Genomic DNA, 23,124 nt, shown 5'->3' on the forward strand with positions numbered 1-23,124 from the left:
CCCGAGCGGAGGCACACGGAGGTGTTGAAGGTGTTGGCACCGCCGCGGCCGCTGCAGAACCCAAGTCGCCATCCCGCAGCGGGAACTTAAAGCTGCTGGGGTGCGCCTGGGCTTGTTTCCCGCCCGTCGTGTTCCGCAGCGTTAGTTACGCTGGAAATACGTGTAAAAACAGCACGAGTTGGGTAATTGTCCTGGCTGCTACAGTAAATGAGTGACTGGGAATAACTGGGAACAACCGAGTGCTCCTATGTGTGGTGTTACCTTTGTGGCACTGACGGCTGCTTTATTTCCCTTTAATTCCTGCCTTCCTCGGGGTCCCCTGAATTAGGTGTTTTTAAGAACTTGACCTGGAGAGGAGTTGAGGGGATTTATTAAAACTGAAGTGCTGTTGGCTGCTGGGTCCCCTGAGGGAGGGAGGCTTGGAAGTGCCTCTTTTGGCAGGCGCGGAGGCTTCGGAGGTCGTGGGACCACACGCAGTTGTGCTTGGGAAGGCGTTAACCTTTCCTCTTTAAAATCGCCAGCTGTTGAGTAGCTCAGAGCAGTGACGCTTACCTCAGAAACAGCTTTAATGTGGCAATTAATAAAATATTATTGCTTTGAAAGGATGCAGAATTTCGTCCGTAGGAATCTGGTTTTCTAATTAAATGTGGAAGTGTCTCAGGAAAAGGAGATGAGCCTTTGTAATGTTTCTGCGAGGAGGCTTTCTAATGCTCTTCTGCTCTCTTGAGCACTAAATGGTATGGAAAGATTAAAACAAGCATTATTTAGTTTAGAGACTGGTTAGTGTCTTTGGCAGAAACCTTAGGAAAAGTAATATCAATTAACTTTTGCATTAAAACCTTGCTTACATTCGAGGAAAATCATGCCAGTTGGGGTTTTTTGGCAGGCTGGTGTGTATAGCAGGAAAAGCTTCCGCTGGGTTGGTGACCTGGATAGATAACAGTGCGGCAGAACATCTCCGTGCTGTGCACTAGCTTAGGAACTGTGCCGTGCTGGCAGCGTGCTGCACGGGACAAGGGAAAGGCGCCTGCCCCAGGGACTTCTCACTTTCAGACCCTAAATTGCAAAAATCAGTGTGCCTCGCGTGGATGGGGATGTGGCTACGGGTGCGGCGGCTGTTCTGGCATGTTTGTTCAGCTCCCGCTTCTGCGCTTTACAGCCCTCCTGTATTTGCTTCAGTTGCCTCGTAAGGCTGACTGGATCCATCCATATGTTGGGGAGGGATAGAAACAACTGCAGAATTGGGTAATAAGGTATTGGGTGGTTGGGAGTGCCACAGAGGAGCAATAGTGGAGAGGCAATTTCCTGCAATTGCAAAGGGAAAAGCTCTTAGACCAAGGGGAGCGGGGCTGAGTGGAAAGGACATGGGAGCACAGGGCAAGAGAGGGCTTTTGACACTGAGAAAAAGGAAGGAAGTTGTGAGCTGAGGGGGTTTCAGTGTCTAGGAGGGTGGCGTTTCCTGCAAGGTGAGCTCCAGGTCTGAAATTCATGCATGGGGCCACTCTCTGTGAATTTTGCAAGCTGCAGATTGGTAAGATGGGTGCATCAAACCTACCCGTTGTTACACACCAGGCCCACTGAACGAACGGCTTCAGCCATCCCAAACTGCTGGAAGGGGTCAGGGCCAGCTCCCTTGGTGGAGTGGTTTAGGAGAGCTGGGGGCACAGGACTGCGTTCCCTCTGTTACTTCTACATCCAGCTGGAAGTGCTGGGAAAGACAGGAGTTTGGACGGCCACAGTGAATCCTTCAGTGAGTGAGGAAATGCTGCATTAGGGAATATGTGGAGAACATGGCCATTCAATTGCAATTTTGTTTAATGTCTTTTTTTTATTACTGTGGCTATTTGCATAAAAACATGAGCTTTGTTTCTTTAGAGTTCATCTGCTTCTGCTGCTTTTGCCCTGCTTGAAGCCCCAATCTCCCTGTAACAGCAGCATTTGTGATATTGTGAAGGGTTATTTGCTTCAAAAAGAGGAGGGGGGAGCAGCAGGGAATCAGTGAACTCTTACGGCTTTGGTGCTGCTTAACTGGCCACGTGGGTAAGGCGAAGAAAAACCTCCCGTGCTGGCCATTGTGCCCCAGCTGCAGGAGACCTTCTGCGGCTGAAACACCGTGGTTATTTATTACTGGGTTTTTAAATGTAAGGGTAGAATAATAAAGGCAGGATGGGGAAAGTGCTGATGCAGGAGCTGGGATTTAGACCCTGATGGAGAAATCCTGAGTGACCCAAAGTGGTCCCTGGGAAATAGGAAAAGCACATTGTTGTTGGTTGTCTTGTCTCCATAGCTTGCAAGCCTCAGTAATCAAAAGATTCCTGCAATGTCCCTGTGGTAAATTTGGTCTCTGGTCTCAAGTGAAGTGTTCAGCCACTGGTAGAAGCCATGCATGGTCATGGCTGGTTCTTGTGAGCATGTGATCTCGAGTGGCCAGGAAACTGTGTCAACCCCAGGAGAGCCAATGATCCAGACAAACTGCCCTCTCCACAGCTGTGGAGCACATCTTGCTCCCCTCTAGCTGCAGCTTTCTCTGTCTTGCTTAGGCATGGTGTAGCTGTGCTGAGAAACGGCCTGAAGGGCTCTGTTTGCAACTGGTATGGGAGGCTGTGGGTAACTGGTTGATGGCCATCACAAAACTCTTTGGGGGAAGTTAAGACTTGCAGCCAGCTGGAGGGAGGTGTGTGTGTAAAAACAGCTCACCGCAGTGAGAGGGAGATCTTCCTATGAAAACCAGCCCAAGGAGGAGAGGAACCAGCAATTCTAAGGAGTAGAGCAGAGTATCGAGGTTTCTTGTCAGGGGAGAGGTAACCTTAGCATCACCTAGTCTGCAAAAGGTACAGCTGAAGGGGATGTGATCAAGGCTGTGAAGTGATTAGTGGGGCTGGAAAGTAAAGAGTCCACGTGTCCCATGTCAGCGGAGCATGGGGGCATGCAATGAAATTACCAGGCATCAGATTTAAAACAAGTGAAAGGAAATACTTTTCCCAGACAGCTCACAGGGAAGCTGTGGAGCTCGTGCTGCAGGATGCTGGGGATGCTGGGGATGTGGACGGTTTCAGAAAGGGCCACCGAGGGCTGTAAAATATCGGGCTGATGATAGAGCCTGTGCCACAGGCAGGCCCTGGGAAGGTCACTAAGAAAGCAATGGCAATATCTTCTGTCTTTCCTGCTTTCACAGTGAGTGCAATAAAACCATGAATCTTCTACAACGGAGGATCCAGCACCATAGGAATTTGATGGAGAAGAATAGCTGACCTGCTCAGATCAGCTTCGCCTGGTGTAGCATCAGGACTGCACTCTGGGGAGGTAGAGGCAAGGCGCAGGATACGATGTTCAGCCTGAATAGTGCCAGAAGTGAGGGATATGTCCAAGAGCTGTTCCACGAGGAAGCACAGCAGGTATGTGGGAGATCCATTTCCCTTTATAGAGCAAGTATCCATCTCTGGTGATCTCTGCACCTCCTCCTCATCACCTCCATGTCAGGAAATGTAGTGTCCCGATCCCCAGATCTGTCGGTGATGGCTGTGTGTATGGGCAGGCCATCTTAACCTGCTCTGTCAGCCCCAGCCTCTCCAGTCTAGTATGTCATCTCATGTAAGAGACTTGGGGACCCTTCTTGTCTTGGTGAGCTGCTTGGCAGAGGGATGGAGGAAGCACAATGTATAGCTGCAATCTCTGTAAAGGACGCCTTGAGTGGTGTTTTTGGTTCATGTAACATTGTTATAGTCACAAGAAAATTCTGGCTGATTAAAGTAGGTATTTGTTTTAGCAGTAGAGCTAAAAGAACACTTTGACCTCTACAAAGTTAAGAAGGGACTGCAGGATATGTGTATACAGGTGCTTAGAAAGGGTACAAGAAGAATGGGCCATAACTTTTCTCTCTATGTCAAAAATCATATAGGGGTAATTCAGTGTCTTTTGTGGGGTGACAGTGGGGAACCAATCAGGATGAGGGGTAGAGTAAAAGGTGATCATCTTATGCATGCTCATATGATTTTGCTTTGTTAGAAAGTGTATAAATAGGCTGTGAAAATGTGTGGGCGCCGGAGCACAATTTGAGGAGCTAACCTCTGTGCATCCCCAGCGCTGAGAATAAAGAAGTGCCTGCTTATCTGCAACTGCGTAGATAAGTTTTTCTCGTTGTGATTGTGAGCCCGTCAACAACATCATCAGTGAGGTTAATTTGCTGAGACAGGATTCTGTTGCTGCTTATCCTACAAGAACATAAATAGGATGTTACAGGGAACCCTCTCTTCCAGGGCCCAATGATCCCAACAGCTCTGCTGCCCCTTCGTCTTAGAGACAACCTGCAGCAAAGAGACATCTTAGCAGCTGTAGTGGCCATCCCACGGGTGGCTGCCTGTTGCACCACTTTGGCAACATGCCTGTAAAGCACAAGAGGTAAAACCAAAGGCTTTGCTTTCCTCTAGGTATCTCAAACGCAGACCAAGCCCTGGTGGAAGATCCAGCTGTTTGTGTGGGAGCCAGTGCTTTTTGGAACGTGGGATGGCGTTTTCACTTCTTGCATGATCAACATTTTTGGAGTGGTTCTTTTCCTGAGGACAGGATGGCTCGTGGTGAGTGCTGATACGGTTGAACGTGTGAATAGATATTTTCCGCCTCACCTCCTTACCTAATATCTCTGTCACCACCCAGGTGTTTTGGATTCTGTGTTGTTCATTGTAGGCATTACTTATGTCCTCTGGTACTCAGTAGCATTTCAAAAAGCTCCATTAAAATGGAAAGCCAAAGTGATCTTTGTAAGCGGTTTCCTATTTTAGCTTTAGGAAAGAAAAAGGAAAACTCAACAACCAACCTTGACAAAGAACAGTGACACCCTTTTGTATTGCTGTAGTTACAGCTACTCCACTGAGTTCCCAACACCACCAAAGCAGGTCTCTTCCAAATGTGTTAGTGTTGGAGTCCCCGATGTCTTGAATGGTGATCCCTGTGAAATTGTCATTGCTTCCAAAGAGTCTTCTGCTTGTAGATCCAGAATAGCGCCTGACCAAGAGTCAGAGCCTGGAAGAGGGTCTCTGCTCCCCTCTTGCTCCAAAACTTTGTATTGTTGCTTCAGATTTTCCCTTAGAAGAAGGAAAGCTCCTCCAGGGACTGGTGGGATTTGAGCTTTGGCCAGAGTTCGTGTCACAGACACAAGTTTGTGTCATGGGCATGGTGGGCATCTTCCAAAAGGAGCAGGAAGGCACTTGTCCTTTGTATTGAACATGGATTTGCTAGAGGCTTTGAAGGGAGCTGCGGTTGTTGTGGTGGAGAAGCCAGGATGATTTTCCTAGCTCCCTTTTCCTCCTGATCTGTTTCCTCCACATCTCCTTTGAAAGCAACTTACTGCTAGAGAGAACACAAATAAAAATAAAGCCAGTAAATAAAAGAAAACCCGAAACAGCTGGAAGCTAGCATAAAAGAGAAGGGAGGAGAAGTCGAGGTTGGCAGAGAGCTCCCCTGGCAGAGGACAGTCATATGCCGAGCTGTTTGCAGAGTCAGGCTTTTGCTATAAATTTCCGGAGCTGGGGCTGGTAAAGCTTTGCAACTCCAAAGGACCCTAATCTTGCCGAAATGCTCACAACTATTGTACGGCTGCACTAACGCCTTCCAGCACGCATGCATAAATAAGCATCAGTGTTTAATGGGGGCTTTTTCTTCCCACTTTCTCTGCCTGCTATTGTAGCTGTGAGTCCAGCCTTCCTCCCTGGTCTTCATTAACCCTTTCTTCTGTGGGAACCAGTGGATTGCCCATTAACTGGCTGCTGCCATAGCCTGGTGCCACCAGCAGATCTGGAAAAGCCCAAGGCTATATGTATGTTTGTGTGTGTGTCTGTGTGTGTGTGTGTGTGTGTGTATGTGTGTGCCTTTTTTTTTTTTCTTTTAACTGAAGCGTGTCGTATTTATTAACCCTTTTAACCTGAGGGTAAGCAGTTGAAGAAAAAGAACAATTGTCCTTTTTTAAAAGGAGCATAGGGTTGGAGGAGGCTGTAGTGCTGACCCAGCCAGCAGCTGTGTTCATAGCAAAGCTTGGCTCTGTTCCCCACTGACCAGATAAAGCCCCTGTCAAAGGCAGCGGGATGCTGAACCAAAATAGGATTTTGTGATGATAGCGACATCCTGGATATGTTTCTGTTGTTTCACAAAAAGGAGAAAAGAAAAAAAATAAAAATAATCTGGGATTTCAACCTACCTCAAAGCTGGGAAGCAGCCTTTTAGTGCTGCTGATAAACAAACCCCCATCAAGGCCAGCCTGACCTGGTTGGAAAGACGGGATGTAGGCACGGCCTGTGACACCAGTAAAGGCAGGAGAAGGGACGCCAGACGTTAAGGAAGTGCTGGGCACTGGAGGAGGTTTCGGATGGTACAGCTGGGATCACTGTGTGCTGGGCTGAGCCATTTGTCAGCAGGGTAAGGTGGGCTGGAGCACAGGGGAAACTTCTGACCCTGGAAAATAAATTACAGCCACGTGTGAGAGAGCTGGAAGGTGCTGAGCTCAGAAGAGGTGCTTGAATGCTTGTGGAGGTACTGAGTGCCTTCTCTTTCTGGGAATCTGACCTAAATGTCAAACTGAGCCTCCGAAATAGAGGTTACTGTGGCCCTTAAAGCTGCCGACAGGGACCTGCAGCTGAGAGTTTTCAGAGGCTTTTGCTCTTCACCCTGCAGTGAGACCATGGTGCAGCAGCTCCTCCTGGGCCCTCCCTCTACCCCCAACAGAAGTGAGGGGTTTTTTTTGTCAGTGGGGCTGAATCCTCAGCACAAAACTCCCCTGAGTGCAGGGGGGGTGAGGGCCACCTGCCCCTCGGCCTATGTCCTGCAGATAAGGCCCAGCCCATGCCGGTTTCTGAGGGTGTTATTTATCTTCCACGCCGTGTGGCCTTTGGGGCTTTGTTCTTTGGTATCTCATTGTTTGGAGGGATGAGAGCTTTTAAATTTAAATGTTCTGAAAAATTAAAATGCAAGCTTGATGCTGTTAATAAATCAGCTGTCGCAAATCCCAGATGTTCAATTTTGAAACTCCTTTTTGTTATGAAAGTGGGTTTTTTATGTCGTTCTGAAACATGCAAATAGGCAATGATGCCCTCCCCATGGTTTTGAATCATTGTTTTACCTTGTTCTTTGTAAACCAGAGAACAAAATCAATGATTCATGCAGGAGCTGGTGAGGAGCAGAACCTGATCCTGCAAAGGTCTGTCCAGCCCCAGGACAGCCCCTTCTTCAAAGGGCCACTAATGGGAACTATACATTTGGCAATCAATTATGTTAACTGGATAAGTAGGAGTGGGTGTTTGGTTTAATCTGTAGTGTCTCCAGATTAATTTATCACTAGTGAGTAGGAGCAGTTTTGACTGATCTTCATGGCACATGGTGTGAGTTGATCTTTATTTAGGTGGTTTTGGTTTTGTTTGTTTGTTTCTTTGTTTTTTTTCATTCCAGGGAAACACTGGCATTGTAATGGGCATGTTTCTGGTGTCCTTTGTCATCCTGGTTGCCCTGGTGACGGTCTTATCTGGAATTGGGGTGTGTGAGAAGTGCAGCATCGGAAGTGGAGGAGTCTACTCCATGATTTCTACTGTCCTTGGAGGTCAAGTAGGGGGGACTGTTGGCCTCCTTTATATTTTTGGCCAGGTAATTAAAAAGAAGAAAAGGTATTTAAAGAACATTTAGAAACTTTGCAGTGCAGCTATTAATCTTGCACTTTCCTGCTGCTACAGGAAGTAGTGCACGAAGTAATGCTCCAGTTTGCTGGCCAGCATGAGAGAGCACCACGGGGAGCACTCAACCCTGCTCTGCTCCCCAAGAGCAAGCCTCTGCATGGCCATGCACTGTTAACAGTGTAGGAACTGGGCATCTGAACAAGCGAACCATGCAGGACGTGCCCTCCCATCCCAAATTACCCCCATTGCCAGGACATGCCCTTGCTGGCCAGAGACTGAAATCAAAGCAAAGCAGGAGAGTCCTTAGGGACTGGGCAAGCCTTGGCTGCTTCTCCATGGGAGCCAGCTGGAGAGCTGGGCAGCCATAAGGGTCACAGCTAATTGACTTCTTGAGACGCAAAAATCACAGTTCTGGGTTTTCTGAAGGCCCCAAGGAGTGGTGAAGCACTGAAATACACAAGTAGTAAACATAAAGAATGGAAAATAATCTCTTAAACCTGCAGTAACTTAACCCCTTCCCCCCATAAAGATGTTATGAACGGTATAAAATGTGGTGAGCAGAGAAGCATTTTTATTGAGGTTTGTTTTTAACTGACTGGCTCGCAGCAATCTCCGAAAACCCTTAAAAATCCCCAAACTGAAAATAATCCCCTCTTCTCCTTTCACTCCAGATTAAAAGCAAGTGTCCATAAAATACATACTGAGCACAGTTGCAAGCCAAGATATGGAAATGGGCCACACATGAGAATCCTTCCTGTCATATTTTCCACTCTTGCTCTCCGAGCGGACCCCGTCTGGGAAAGTGATCAGGCTGCAGCCTGTCCTGAGGGTCGTAAAAGCTGGGCTGCGGCAGCCTGGGCCCTGCCTCGGCATCTCGTGTGCACGGGGGCTGCGGGTGGGAGCTGGCAGCTCGCGGAGGGTTTTTTACCCTTCTTTTGTACCCTTTGCCTGCTCCCGAAAGCTGGTGCCTTTCCCTTCTCTTTGCTGTGCTTTCTGCCCAGGGCTGCTCCCCAGCTACAAGATGCTCACAGAGCACATCCTTGGCGTGAAAGGAAAGAAAACTTTATTTAGTTAGGAAAACTTAACCTCTTCAAACGCTGATGTTGGTCAGGTACAGAGAATTGGGGTGAGGTGATGCTGCTTTCTGTCTGAAGGCTTTTCCTCATGTGAGAGGCAACAACTGCATCTGGTTTTAATGTGTTTATTGGAGTTAGATTCTGTTTGGGTTTTTTTGGCTTCAGGTCTCCAGTGCAGTTTTTGTGGGTGCCCCAAGTGGAGCTGTGCCAGTGTGGGGTGTTGTCCTTTGCTAGCTCAGGAGGGACCTGTTTTCTGCAGAGAGAGCAGACCATGCACAACACACATGGTGTAGGCCGTGCTAAACACAAGTAAACAAGAATATGTCCACTTATTTGAGGACTGCCCTGCAGAGTCTGAGACTTCTATGGTGGAGACAATTCATGGTGGGGCTACCAGCAAGGAGAATTAGAGACTTTCAGGGTGCAGTTCACTCGATCTGTGTTAGGTGCCTATAGTGGAAGTGGGTCTTTCTCTAGGATCTCAAGTTGCAGGTGTCCGAGTCTGAACAGATGTATCCCACACACCTTGCTCGCCAAAAACCACACGTGGGCCCACAGCTCTTGGTTATGGGTCAGGTTGCCCTGAACACCTTCAGAGCAGTGATCCAAGGAGCATCTGCAGTGAAGGAGGAGTCTGCTCTGACTCTTGCTAGCTTGGGTGGGAGTTTTCTCCCTTCCAGTCATGTGGGAGCTGTGCTGTGAGCTGTGCTTGCAAGGACCCAAGGTCACACCACCTGTGCCAGCCTGCAGATGTGTGCCCTGACCGGGTTTGCTGGGGATGCCGTGCACTGGGCAGGCTGCTGAAATGTCAGCTGGTGGGGACCTCTGGAGGGAAATGTTTACTTAGGATTGCTGCCCTGCAGAGGGGTTTGAGGCCTGAACCCATCCTGCCTGCTCTCAGCCACCCAGGGCAGAGCAGCTTTCTGGGGAGCTCAGTGGGGCACAGCTTGCACAATGTGCTGTCCTCAAAAGCGCAGGTTCTGTTCCAGCAACGAGATGGGGAGCTGGTGAAACATCAAGTTTTACATCCAAACTAAACACCAAGTTAAAAATAACCCCTGAGAGGCAAAGAAGGGGGAAGCACACTGCTGTTCTTCAGGCAGGTGTTGAACCGGGACCCTTTCCTTCAGAGAAACAGAAGGGAAGAAGTTTAGATGTTGACTCATCCCTTTTCTCCCTTGGAGAAATGAGTGTGGTTTCTTCTGGAGTATTAATGGAGGGTAAATTTTAAAGCCAGTGGGAAGTTGCAGGACTGCTGGCCCCAGTGCCCAGCCTTCGCTGTTTCCCGGGCAGTAGGTAGCCCTGGCAGTGTCCTGTCTCACAGCAGTAAGGCTCAGTCCCTATAGGCCAGAGTAACCTTAAATGTTGTGTTGTGACAGCAAATGTTTGTGTATCTGCACAGAGACCCCCCAGCCTGGCATGGGGCCTGTGGATGGGCATCCCTTGTTCCCCCGCAGGGCACTCAGAGCTCTGTCCTTCAGTGCGTTGCAGGTGCCATGTACATCACCGGCTTTGCGGAGTCCATTGCAGATGTGCTGAGCCTCAGCAACATCTGGGCGGTGCGTGGGATCTCCCTGGCTGTCCTGCTGGGCCTGCTGGGCATCAACCTGGCCGGGGTGAAGTGGATCATCAGGCTCCAGCTCCTGCTGCTCTTCCTGCTGGCTGTCTCCACACTGGACTTTGTCATCGGGTCCTTTACGCACCTCGATCCAGGTAAAACTGGGGGTTCATCACATTGAGATCAGGAGGCATTCATCTCTGTGTGTCTTTGTGAAGTTGCGCATCTGGTCAAAGGCTGAGTTCACCATTTCCAGGAGTGTCCCTTGGTACCGATCTTTTAGAGGCAACCTGTACTTTTGCAAGGAGAATTTTCAGAGCATGACTGAAGATGCCTCACTAATTTGGGCGTTTAACCTCAGGAATTGAGCTCTCAGTGTGTGCGCTTGTTATATGTGTATTGCGCTTGGAGGTTTTCTAACAAGAGAGCAGCTGCGTTTGCAGTCACTGTTTATAGCCTTCTGCTGTCTGACTCTGTGCCCACGGAAATGGGGGACTGTGACTTAGATTTAAGGAGATTTTCTCCCCAGAGGCCTGTGAGGTCACTTAGACCCTGGCTGTGGCAAGCTGTGCCACCAGCCCTGGCCCTGGGCTGCCCATGGCTGGATTTGCTGCCCAGGGCCGTGTTGGGGAGCTGGGTGGGCTGGGGCAGGGGGCTGCTGGGATTCCCAGGAGCCCTGGGTGCAAGTCTCCCACATTGACCTTCCCCAGCCTGACCTCAGCCTGCAGTGGGGGCTCCATCTCGGGCAAGGTGGAGGTTTGGGGCTCCCTTCTGCAACCCTGCTTGAACCCTGAGCCCCCTTCACCTCCTTCCATCCTCATCCTTAAGAGGTGTTTCATAGAATCAGAGAGTGTATTGGGTTGGAAGAGACCTTTAAAGCTCATCCAGTCCAACCCCCCTGCAGTGAGCAGGGACAATGTTACCAGATCAGGTTGCTCAGAGCCCCATCAAGCCTGAGCTTGAAAAACTCCAGAGATGGGGCCTCCACCTCCCCTCTGGGCAACCTGTTCCAGTGATCTACCACCCTCATGTTGAAGAACTTTTTCCTAATATCCAACCTAAATCTACTCTTTTCTAGTTTAAATCCGTTACCCCTTTCCTGTCGCTACATGCCCTAGTGAACAGCTCTTCCCCAGATTTCTTATCGACACCTTTCAGATCTTGGAAGGTCGCTATAAGGTCCTCCTGGAGCCTTCTCTTCTCAAGGCTGAGCAACCCCACCTCTCTCAGCCTGTCTTCGTAGGAGAGGTGCTCCATCCCTTTGATCATCTTTGTGGCCCTCCTCTGGACCCGCTCCAGCACTTGAATGTCTATTTTGTGGGGAAACACATCTAAAGATGCGGGAAATTGTGGTGGAAGGGGTCCATGAGTGCCTCAGCGGCCTCTCAGCAATAATGAAGTGTAATTAGCAGAGTAAACAGAAGGTGTCACCTTTTTCTTGGCTTCCCCTGTGTCCAGCAGCACCATAGGGGGTTGCAAGGAACCTGGTAAAGTCAGTTCAAAGGAAAGATTTTCAGTTTTGATGTAGTTAGGATTCAACTGCCAAGTCGGGTGGCAGGAGGTAGGTCACATAGGTGTTCATAGCGCTGATGGCACGGCAGTGTTTTCACACTGCTGTGTTATTTTGTGCTGTGGGTATGGTGTGCAGGGACAGCAGGGTGGGAACAGAAGCTGCTGCAGCAGGAGCTGCTCCTCTCTTGCAGAGAGCCTGGTGAAAAAGCGTTTGCATTTTATATTTAGCATGTAAGAAATGTCCCAAATGAGAGCTGGTAAAAGTCTCAGCAGACACTTGCAAACGAGAATGAAGCGAGGATGGTTGTGCTTGGTGTGGTGTGTTTTGCAGAGAGAGCAACTGACCTGCTCCAAACAGCTGTGTTTCATAGGAAGTTGTTTTCTAAAGGAAACAGGGGGTGTTTGCATTTCAGTTGTGCTCAGAGGAGACCTTTAATGAGGACCTGGAGACCTTTCTAATAGTAGAGAGAAAACAAATACTTGGAGTGAGATCTGATGGTAGGAAAATGAACATAGACCAGGAGGAGAGAATTAGAGGAATACAAACGTCAGCAGGAAACATGCCCAGGTTGAGGTCAATGTAGTTGTCTCTGATTCCTCCGCTGCCAAGCGCTATGTCATTTTCTTCTGATAGAGAAAGGAAGGGAAGCGAGGTGGGTGAGCATTGCAGATGCTGCAGTTTGTCTGTGGCTGGCTAAAGAGAGCAGGGTCTCCAGTGCACGGAAGAACATCAGGCTGATGGTGGCCAGATCCAAGCCCCAAATATCAGTACCTCAGAGCAGCAGTACTTGTATGGTGGGACCTGTGGCCACAGGGCTGGTGTGGGAGAGCTGTGGGTTTCTTTGCTTTTACAGCCCGCTTCTGTGTGTGAGAGCTGTTTCTAGGCAGGCTGAACCGATGGTTGTTCCCAAGTCCTGCATTTCCCCAGAAGGCCTCTGAGTGGTGTGTCAGCACCAACGGTGAGCGCTGGGCTCCAAGGAGCTTCCTTGCTCTGTCTTGCACGCTTTCTGTGCGGCATGTTCCTTGGGTGTGATTGCATCCATCAGTAAAGCATCCCTCCTGCAAGGAGGCTGGTGGTGGGACACGCAGGTGTTGGTGAAGTTCCATCTTCAGGAGTTGGCTGATGGCAATGGCGGGGTGCAGTTCATCTGGGAAGCATTTGGGACCCTGTTGGGGTGAGCAGTGCACTGATCTGTGGCTTTCATGTGCGTGCAGTTGTTTTGGGTTTGGTTCTTTGGCTGCAACGGTGACTGAGATGGGAAAGACAGTGTGCAGGGTGAGGTAGTTTTTGAGGATGGACCTGTGAGCTGGAAAGATTTCAGCTGACACCTTGTCTGGGTTGCTTCCTTGGTTCATGACAGGTTTATGGGCTTTCAGTTGTTCACAGCCTCAGGTCTGGGCCTCCAAACCTGTAAAATGGGCCTTGTGCACTCATCTTGCCTTTCCTGCTCCTGCCATGGCAGCCTTTTCTCTCACTTCACGTCTCCAAGTGCTGCACACATACCAAAGGACTGCGCATCTGCCAAGCAGCAGTTGCTTGGCTTTAAATAATCTCCAGGAAAACATCTTGAAGGCCTTAAACGGCCGCCTTTGTGTGGTTGGGCTGGGTGGAGTCCCCTGCTCTTCTCCCCATTCCCTCAGCTCACACCCAGGCACACCAAATCGGATATTGTCCAAGCACTCACTCCCTTCCTGTGGTTTGCCTTTATTTTTAGTCTGAGGACGGAGCGTGTTTACACAAAAGGGGGCTTCTCAGCAGGGCTTCCCGCTGCTTTTTCTCTATGTTTTTTTTCTCTCTCTATTGCTGTGGCTTGCTCCCGCTCTGAGAGCCAGCCGGGATCCTGCAGCTCAGAGCTGAGCAGTTCCCACAGACAGGGATTGCTCCGGGATGTGGCTTGTCCAGGTGCTGCTGCCCCCGCTGGACTGCAGGCAGCCCTGCCTTCTCCCTGCCTGCTGCCTGCCAGGCTGCCACGTCCCTCAGCCTGGCCCCAAGGGCTTTTTGCTCCTTTCTGCAGGCTGTCTGCAGGGTGGGGTGTGACTGGCTGAATTTTTGGAGTTAATCCTAAATACTCCCCTTGGCTCCAGCTGGCTCTTCCTCTGGGGACAAGGTCATGGTCCCAGGCTGGGAGCTTGGCCGGGGTGGGTAGTGAGGAGCGGGGCTCCCTGTGCTGTCTGAAAACCAACCTCGTTGAGCTGCCTCCGGCTGCTCACCTTAAAATTCAGTCCCACCTCCAGAAATGGAGACCCCCGTGCTCCTTCCTCAGGATGGAAAACATCCGTATTCCCTTTCTCCCTAGGCACAGCTCACTGGTTTTACCAAACCTAACACTTGTGATTTGAAATCAGGCAGCACTTGACTTCTCAACCCATAACCAAGACCCAGTGCTTGCTGCACAACTGCATGGCAGTGATGCAGCGTTTTCTTGGCTTGTGTACTTTTGCTTTTTGTTTTTGGAGGGGTCCATACCTCAAAGTCAGCCAGAGTTATTTTGGGGAGAGTAGTGAGCATGAAGGAGTGGATGCTTCTTTCCATGACCAGCTCCTCAGAACAGTATGTGAAACTTTTGGTCTTTTCATGTCCTGAACATTAAAGTAATGGAAAAAGAAGATAAGCCTGCCGTTAATGCCCACTCTTTTATTTTCCTAGCATATCTCTGCTAATTTTTGTGTGGGTGACTCCCAAATACTCCCCTTCAATTAGGTGCCTGCTTTCCTGTTTTGGCAGTGGCTCTCAGGTGCCCTGTTAAAGCAGAGTGCCTGTGGGAGTGCATTGGGGGGGTGGTATTCGGGGAAGAGCTGGTGTTAATTTGGTTGCTTTGTTGGGGAGATGAAAGAAATCGCAACGTGAGCAAAAGGGGCCCAACAACAGCCTCTTAAATGCCTGGAGGGAAAAAAATAAATAATTTTGTTTGGAATTCGGTAATTGGGTCCTGTTGGGCTGGGACCAACCCTGTCCAGCAGTCAGTGCCATGTGGCTAGGGCATGGCTGTGTGGGGCTAAGCCCCTCTGCTCCCCACTGGGAAACCCGGGTGGTTCGTTTCTCAGGGCTGTGGGGAGGGTTGAAAGGCGCGTTGCTGTTTGAGTGCTTCTGCTTGGGATTATTTTCTGTGCAAACCACATCCTTCATGTCACCCGCTTGGGTTTTTGCTTCCCAAAGTTGCTCACACAGAGCCCAGAAAACCCATTTATTATTCTCACTTATTCCTCCAAGGGTGAGTCCTTTGGAGGATTTGTCCCTCTCCGCATCCTGCAGCCAAGCTGGGGGAGCTGATGCTCTCCAGTGGGTACCACTGGTGAGATGCTGCGGGAGAGGAACTTTGCCTGGGGCTGCTCCAGCAGAAAGGGAACCTGCAGTTGTTGAAGTGATTTATGTATATAAACACACTGGTGTTGTAAAGATCCCCCAGACAGCGTCTCGAGGGCTTTGATGGATTGAATTAATTAGATGTATTCTCACACATTTAATATGGAAGTGATCACACCGTCCTGATCAGGGGCTTTTGCTTGGCTCTGTGTTGTTTTCTTTTGTTTTTGGGCACGAGGGGTGTGCCCCAATTTCATAAGAGAGGGTGCAGGAAGGATGTGTGTGTCAGAAGATGATCTGCAGCTATCCCAGAGGCTTTATCCAGGCTGATTGCTGACTTCCTGGCCTGAGACACATCTGGAAACTGGCATCAAATTCCAAGTAGGAATCACTGAGTGAGCGGCAGCAGAAAAAAAAATTCCACTTTGCTACCGAACAAGGTAGACACCGTGGTGAATAAGAGCAGGAGGCTGCTAATACGCTTTTTATTTATTAAAAAACTTGGGATTGCTTTCCCCAGGTTTTTCCAATTATAGTGCATTGAATGGCCCTGACATCACTCTTGAGCCTGGGCCAGCCTATTCAACGGCCTGGCGAAGACATTTATTAACTGGTTACCTGCCAATTGTCTGGGCTAGGAGCTGCAGGACAGATGTGTTTTTAAAAGTGATAACATTGTTAGGGGCCTTGTTTAGATAGTGAGAGGAAAGCTACACTGCTCTGTCCAGCCTCTCTGAAGTACGTATTTAAAGCAGTTTATTTAAAAAATAATAAAAAACCCAAACCATAACAAAAAATTAGGTTGACACATAACTTTGCTGTGTGTTTCGTTTCCACTCTGCTGCCCTGTTCATAGGTAGGTTTTCACGGTGTTTCCTTGCTGGAGGACACCCAACCCATAGGATTTCATTGAGGACCAGCAGTGTCACCCACCGCGGATGTTTGGGGTGTTGGTGCAGCCGCTGCTCATCCGAGGCTGGAGCTGGTGTCCCTGTGCCCCTGCTCCACTGCGGCCAGGCGGGATTTCTGAGCCCTCTGGCCTGAAGCATCTCCCAGGAGGTGGGAAAGGAGGAGGGGAAGAAAGCTCAGGGCCTGTGTGCACCCACGGGGCTGTGCTGGGGGTGCCATGTGCATCTGACTAATTAGGAATACTTAATTTAGGTATTCCCAGCAATGGATCCTCTACTGCATCACTGGGAAGCCTGCTCCAGGTGCAGCTATCCTGAGCTAACCCTCCCTTCCTGCAGCCAGACCCCACCACTTTGGGCCTCTCGAGAACATGGGGTCCAGCTGATGTCCTTCCTTTCTGCATTAAACCACCTTGCTTGAAAGCCCTCTCGTGCTCCCCTTTGGTCTTCCCATCTCCATGGAGCACCGTCCCAGTGGCCGCATTGGGCATGGGTGCAGACAGCCCTCTGCCGTGTGCTGCGTAGAAGAAGAAGGGTCCTGGCCTCATTTGACACCCGAAAACGTGTCACTGCACGGTGCTGTCAGGGCAGGGCTGGCCTGGGTCCATCACTGGAGCAGGAGAGGGCTTGGTGATGTCATTACAGGTTTAAACTTGATTAGTAGGCAATGCTGCTGCTCGTTTATAGAGCAGATTTTGTACACGATTGATTTAACCTTTAATTTCTTTGCTGTTTCCCTGCAAGATGATGCTACGCTCATCTTCTTAGAGCTTGTAAATGAATCCTGAATCTCCTCAGCTGGCTTTGTCCCCTGCTGGATGCTGCCTTCACAAAGGCTTTCTGCAACAATTCCTCCCCAAACCTTCCCATGCAGGGTCTGTTTAGCAGCAACTTGTTTAATGCTGGGGACCTAATAAAACTGACTGGCTTAAGGAAGATATATATCATCCCATAATCTCTCCATCTCTCCCTGTTGCTTTGTTTAAACTGGACCGCTTTATTTAATTGCATTGATTTTTTTTCTTTTTTTTTTTTTTTGTGCCACTACATAATTGTTTTCAAATAATGGAGATATTTTACCTCCTTTTTTTTTCAATCCCGTGGTGTTTAATTCCAGTCACACTTCAGCTGTGCTCTGAATCAGCTTTCCTTATTTAAGGAAGAAGGTCATACTTATCTGAATTTGTCTGAAGATAATTTCTAGATATTAGATTCTTTCTCCAGCTGCTTCACTTCTAGTTTGCATTCCTGTCCTAGCGTAAAGAGAAGACTTTGTGTGGGACATGAGTCCTTATCTACTGCTCATCATCTCCGCTGGCTTGTGTTAACAATTTTTGGCCTTTTTTGGCTGTAGATAAGAGATTTTAGCCTGGTTGTACCTCTGCTGTCCTGGATGATGGCCAGTGGTGGTACTTGCTGGTCTTCTTTTTCTACTCAAAGGGGAAATGCATTAATTGAAAAATCTGATTTTGGTAGAGAAAATGTAATCTCTAATTTAAATTGTATTCAATTAATAGTTTCAAACAAAAATAAAAAATTCCTTTTACTTGACAGCATATTGCTCAACCTTTCCAAAATCAAACACTGTTTGATTTCCAGTTTGATGTGCAGTCTGAAACTAGACTTGAAACTGCAGCTGTGTGTGTTGTATGGAAGATAATGAAAACCTCCCAAAAAGAAAATAAAAGTATCATTTTGGACACAGAATAAAAAATCAACAGAGTAGTTTTCTTTTGAAGTACCATTATCATCTGGATAATATATCCATAACTTGGAAGTATGGGATGATCCAGTCATGAGTATGGGCAGGAGACTGTAGACCATGGCAGAAGACTCTGTAGACCGTGATCTGGTGGATTATGATATGTTTTGGTTAACTGCTTTCTTTTGAAAGATGGGGGAGTGATGGGCAGGGATTGGGCTTTCTCCCAAGTGATGCACGGAGTGGCTCCGCCTTGGAAAGGCGATCCCTCCAACGAGCCCAAAGGATTTGTGTCACCGCTGCTGCCGCTCAAACGCCGTTCATTTTCCTCCAATTGTTGTGCCTCGACTCAGCCCAAATTCTGATTTCTCAAGGCTGGAGTTTTTCATCTGAGAAGTTCTGCAGAGCCTCCCACAACCAGGGACTCTGGGCATGACTTCCAAGAAATACCTCTCTGTAATTAATAATAATATCCCATTGATGCAGACTGTTTTCCTAGAAAAAAGGGTGAAGCAAGGGAGGTTTTACTTCTCGTCCTCTTTGTAAAGAATAAAACCATTTCTGCTGACTGGTTTGAATATCGCTGAGCAAGCCAGGTAGCGGATACCACATCAAAAAACAAAATAGTAATGGAAAGATTTTATGTATTATGGCAAATCTGGTGCTTAGCATTAAATAATATAAAACATAAATGAACTTTATACAGTTGAAATACCCTTGTTAAAATATCTTCCTTTCTTTCCTAAAGAAAATTTCAAGTTTTCCACCTGCAGAAAATATAATTTTTTTGCTTTCTTTTTTTTTCCCAAAAAATAATAAAAACCCACCAACTTTACAGACAGAATAAGTGCCAATGGGCTGTACTAGCTGCTGCCATGGGCACATTCCTGAGTTTTCCTTGATTTAAGCAGTGCTGAGACACTGGGCTTTCATGACGAGGAGCTGCTTATATGGGCACTTTAGGGCTCTGTGTGTCCTTTTGTTTGTGCCAGTAGTTTTTCACTTCTCCATCCTCTCTAGAGGCTGAGGTGGAGATAAAGCAGGCGTATGGGAGTTGGGCAGAAATTAGATAAATGCGAACGTCCGAGACCAATTTTTTTGTTTATTCTGCATTTTGTGCTATTTTTAGCTGTTGGCCAGGACCCCTTATTGCAACTCCATTGACTTTAGGAAGATGAGGATGCTCCTGAACTGATGGCTCTCATGGTCGGGATGCTCTGAGGTGCCTGGACCATGAGGAGATTGGGGTGAGGCGTGAGTGCGTTTACTGGGAATCAGCCATCCCCAAGGCTTGAGTACCCTTCTCGGGGTCTCCAAGCCTGATGAGCTGGGCAGAGAGGGAGGATGTAAGTATTCGGGTTTGTCACCTATGCGAAGGACGGATGGTACCTGAGTGAGGTTTTTTTGCAGTTTTCCTCAGATTTTCCCTTTACCAATTCTGCTCTAGGCTTTCATGCTTGCTCAAGGGTTTTCATTGTACAAAACTTTTGCTGCTTCGTGCCTCCCATAACGTGGCAGAACATTGCCCCAGCCGGCATTTGACCTCTTTCCAAGAGCATCCTGCGACAGGCCAGGCTGCAGGGTGCGCTGCCGAAACCCTGAGTAACTTGAGAAGAGGTCGCCTGCTGCGCCCGGAGACTTCGGAGAAAACAGACAGTGAGTGCTTTCCCTCGACAGTGCTGTCAGGCTCCACGTCTGCTAATTTGTCTGCTCAGCTGAGAAATATTTATGCACGAGGGTGATTCAGTGCTCTGCAACAAGGTTGCTGGCAGCTGTCGGTGTGATGCCTGTCTCTGTGCTGGTGCTCAAAGCGTGACCAAAATACCTCAGTTTTGTCCCTGCTGACGGTTGCCAGGACGGGCAGGTGCAGTGGAGAGCAATTTTTGGGAGCGGGTTAATGGTGGGTTCCCTTGGAGCCTGTGGGGGCAGGAAGCCTTATTGTGTGTTGACTTTTTAAACAGGAGGTTTGGGAGATCAGCTCTGGAGCAGAAAACAGGGGCTCGGGAGGAACAAACACTCGCTGCTTCAGAAGGGCGGTGATTTCCTTTCGGGTAAACACGTCATTAATCTCAGGGAGCACATTCTTTTCCATCAAAAGATAAGGGAGTCGAGTTGCCTTTCTCAGGGCTTGGCCTTTTTAGATTGTTTTAACTGTGGCTTTCGCTCCTTCAATTACAGACTTTACATAATCTCTCATTTTGGGTTTGCCAGGCTTATTATGGGTGCAGAAAAAGTCTTGGGCAAGGGAACTCCTTCCTTTCTTTAAAATTGCTCTGATCCTTCTCCCCCAACCCCCCCTTGCTGTTTTTTTTAATTTTCAGTAAGACCTGTCTATTTCATGCTCGTTGCAGCTCTGATGAATTTGAAACACGAGTGTGCTCTTTTATCCTAATTTACAAAACCATCTCCCTGATGCTGATGATAAAATAGGAGCTTATTTGTTCATTACAAGTGGATAAACAACAGTGGGCTCCTCTCCCCACCCCAGGCTGCATCTTGCTGCTCAGCTTTGGTTTGGCATCTTTGAGGATGCCTCTTGCCATGGTCAGCAAGGTCTGGAGAGTTGCCAGCTATGGCACCCAGCACTTAATTTTTGTCTGGCACCATCCTGCTGTGTGGGGAGACAGCAGTCGGTCCCACTGCCTGTGGTTTGGGGTCTGCAGTTGCTCTGAGCTCTCTAATTGGGATGTAGAGATACAATTACAGAGGGAATTTAGTCCCTTCCCATTCTTACCTCCTCTTCTTCCCAGTACGTTGTACTTAGGGTCGCCCGCAGCTGCTTGGGTTGGGGTGGGGTAGAGAAGGAGCTGGGGAGCTCCCGCATCCCCGTCTCACAGTGCCCTGGCAGCTGGAGCAGATGCTCTGCAGGCTTTCGGCGCTGATCTTCCGTGTGGCCATGTGCCGTCGTGTTAATTGTGTAATAGCTGCGTTTTTATCACTGCATAATCGTTGACCTGCCTGTACTCCCAACAAAAAACCCTCTCTGATTTTTCCCCACCTAGTTTAAGATTCCCAAAGCAGAAATGCTGAGGGTGTGGAAGCTGTCAGCAGGTAGGACGTGGCCCTGAGGACCAAGATGAACCCAAGGTGTGGCGTAATTTGTGACACACGGAGGGTGGTTCTGCAGGGTGAGGTATCAGAAGTCTTGTGTTTGCTCTACTCCATCTGGGCTGGGCTGCTGCCCACAAGTCCTGCATGGAGCGGTCATGCCCCTGGCTTGTCAGAAATGTGAACTGATCCACGTTGGCTCACATGGCACAGGTCTTGCACTGGGGCTGCAGAAAAGGGCAGGAGATGTCCTGGGAGATGTTAAAGCATTTTTGTATCCCTGTACAAGTTCAGCAAGGGTTATGTTTATTCTCTGTACCTGCCAGGGCAGCTCTGCCTCTTAACACGCTTTGCTTTCATGACTCAGTTCCTATCTCTTAAGAGGACTGGGGCATTCTGGTGAAAATCTGTTTGTGACTCTCCCAGGCCAAGTGTCAGCAAGTTGAGCAGCGGACTGGTGGCATGGAAAAATGACCATACTGTCTTCTATCCACCTCCAATGCTACTTCCCTATCAGTGTTTTCCTTCCCAACCTTTCCACATTTTTCTCATAGATCCCAGCCTCCGCCTGCCCCGTACCAGCCTGGCAGCAGCAGGGCAACACCTGGGACTAGCGATGGGAGCGTGGGACTTCCCTGGGGAAAAAATACTGGGAGGACCTCAGGAGCTGGGTGGTTGTAAAGGCACGGATGCAGCAGCAGCCTGGCTTTGGGAGAGTGTTCGAAGTGTCATTGTTAATGTCACTAACCAAGCCCAAACACAGGAAGCCAAGCGTGTGGCCGGAGGGATGCAGAGGGGTGGGGCTTGCGACTGCACTGCTTTGATTGATGCATTTTATGTATTCTGTTGGGAAAGGTGATTGAAATGTTAGTCATGACCCCGGTGCCCTCTTCATGCCCCTTTGATGATGCCAATCTGCTGGAGAGGTGCAGTGTTTTTAGTGACCTTCCTCGGCTATACTGCATGGTGTTGCTGGGCTGTGGAGGCAGTCAGCTGGACCCACATCATTCTCCAGCCCATCTGGAGCGTGGCTGCATCAGTGCAGAGCATCGTGTTGTGCTAGAGGATCCTGCACTGCTTGTTGCCTCAAATTAAATTTCAGTGTTTGCATAGCATGAGGTAAATACAAGGATAAAAAGACCATGGACTTTGGACAACATTCATGGCTTTGCATCCATCTCTTCACATCCATAGTTTCTTCGTGTATGATTAATCCTGTGTAGCTGCAATTGCATGCTGAGATGCTGAAAAACCTATTGTTGCTGGTGATTTGGCACCAAAATGTTGCTTCATTAAAGCCAAGCATTCCCCACTTTCCCGTGGCAAACAAAGGTAGTGTTCTTATGTGATAGACTATGGGTAGTAAGTTTGTTTTGGTAAGGTTGGTGACCACCAGACTATCTATGGATGAACTTCTTCTGCAGGCAGGGGAAGAATTAGTATTTCACGGGCTTTGGAGAGAGAATTTCATTCCTCCTTGCTGCAGAGCACTTTGACCTTTGTAGAAATTAATTTTAATCTGATGGACCACAACTTCTGAGGGTTACCAGCCTGACAGGGCTTGACTTGCTCACTGGGACGTTAACAGCTTCTAAATCCTGGGCTTGTACCTTGCCCTCAGCTAAGAGTTTGGAGGAGTAAAATGTAATCATATGGTTGGCAATAAGGAGAGAAACTGTCTTACTGCGAAGGGTTGTGTTCAGGTGAGGATGGCAGCAAGGGGACCAGACTGTGAGGACCATTCCTCTCCTCCATGGTGGTGTGCCCGGGTCCCTCCAACACCTGCATCAGGACCTTGCTCCAGGAGTGCACTTAGACTGGTGTCCGAGGGGAATATCTGTATTTCAGAGCTTACGCCAGAAGGGTTTAGAGATGGAAGAGGCAAAGAGAAAGAAGCTAATTATGCCAAGGATATATAATTGCTCTTTGGCTCTCCACCCTTTACATCACACAGGATCCTGAAAACGCTGGGGTCAGACCTGGGAAATGTGCTGCAAGACAAACAGTTCCAGCTGTTCCTCTGAAAGCAAATCTCAGCAAGTACCTTCCAGGCAGGAACGTGTGGGCTTACTTATTTAGAAAAAGAAAAAAAATCTTGCCACTTCAAGCCTTCAGCATCCACCTTCGTAATTAAAATCTCTAATCACAAGCAGAGCACAGTACGTGACTGTCTTCTGGGAGCTGTTTCTTAAGGTGGTTTTCCATTTTTGCATTATTTAGCATCCGCCTCGGTGCCAGGGTTTACTTAACCTTAAGCTTGTGAACAGGCTTATTGAATTTGGCCAAGACTTGACTAATCTGTAATGAGCTCCAGGTTGCCTGGAACTTGGCAGCGCCGTTATCCTCTGTGCCGTTGCATAA

The 23,124-nt window shown here is 48.6% G+C and overlaps 1 protein-coding gene across 1 annotated transcript in view; it reads left to right on the forward strand.

Annotated features, from left to right (window-relative positions):
- The first annotated feature begins 3,326 nt into the window (after positions 1-3,326).
- Positions 3,327-23,124, forward strand: part of LOC104539166 (solute carrier family 12 member 8-like) — a 31,375-nt gene continuing 11,577 nt past the window's right edge. The window contains exons 1-4 of the mRNA XM_010182623.1: positions 3,327-3,395; positions 4,428-4,574; positions 7,435-7,626; positions 10,213-10,444. Of these exons, the coding sequence (XP_010180925.1) occupies positions 3,327-3,395; positions 4,428-4,574; positions 7,435-7,626; positions 10,213-10,444 (640 nt within the window). The remainder of the gene's footprint in view (positions 3,396-4,427; positions 4,575-7,434; positions 7,627-10,212; positions 10,445-23,124) is intronic.

Source organism: Mesitornis unicolor, unplaced genomic scaffold, assembly GCF_000695765.1.
Source record: "Mesitornis unicolor isolate BGI_N332 unplaced genomic scaffold, ASM69576v1 scaffold50284, whole genome shotgun sequence".
NCBI classification, from domain to species: Eukaryota; Metazoa; Chordata; class Aves; order Mesitornithiformes; family Mesitornithidae; genus Mesitornis; species Mesitornis unicolor.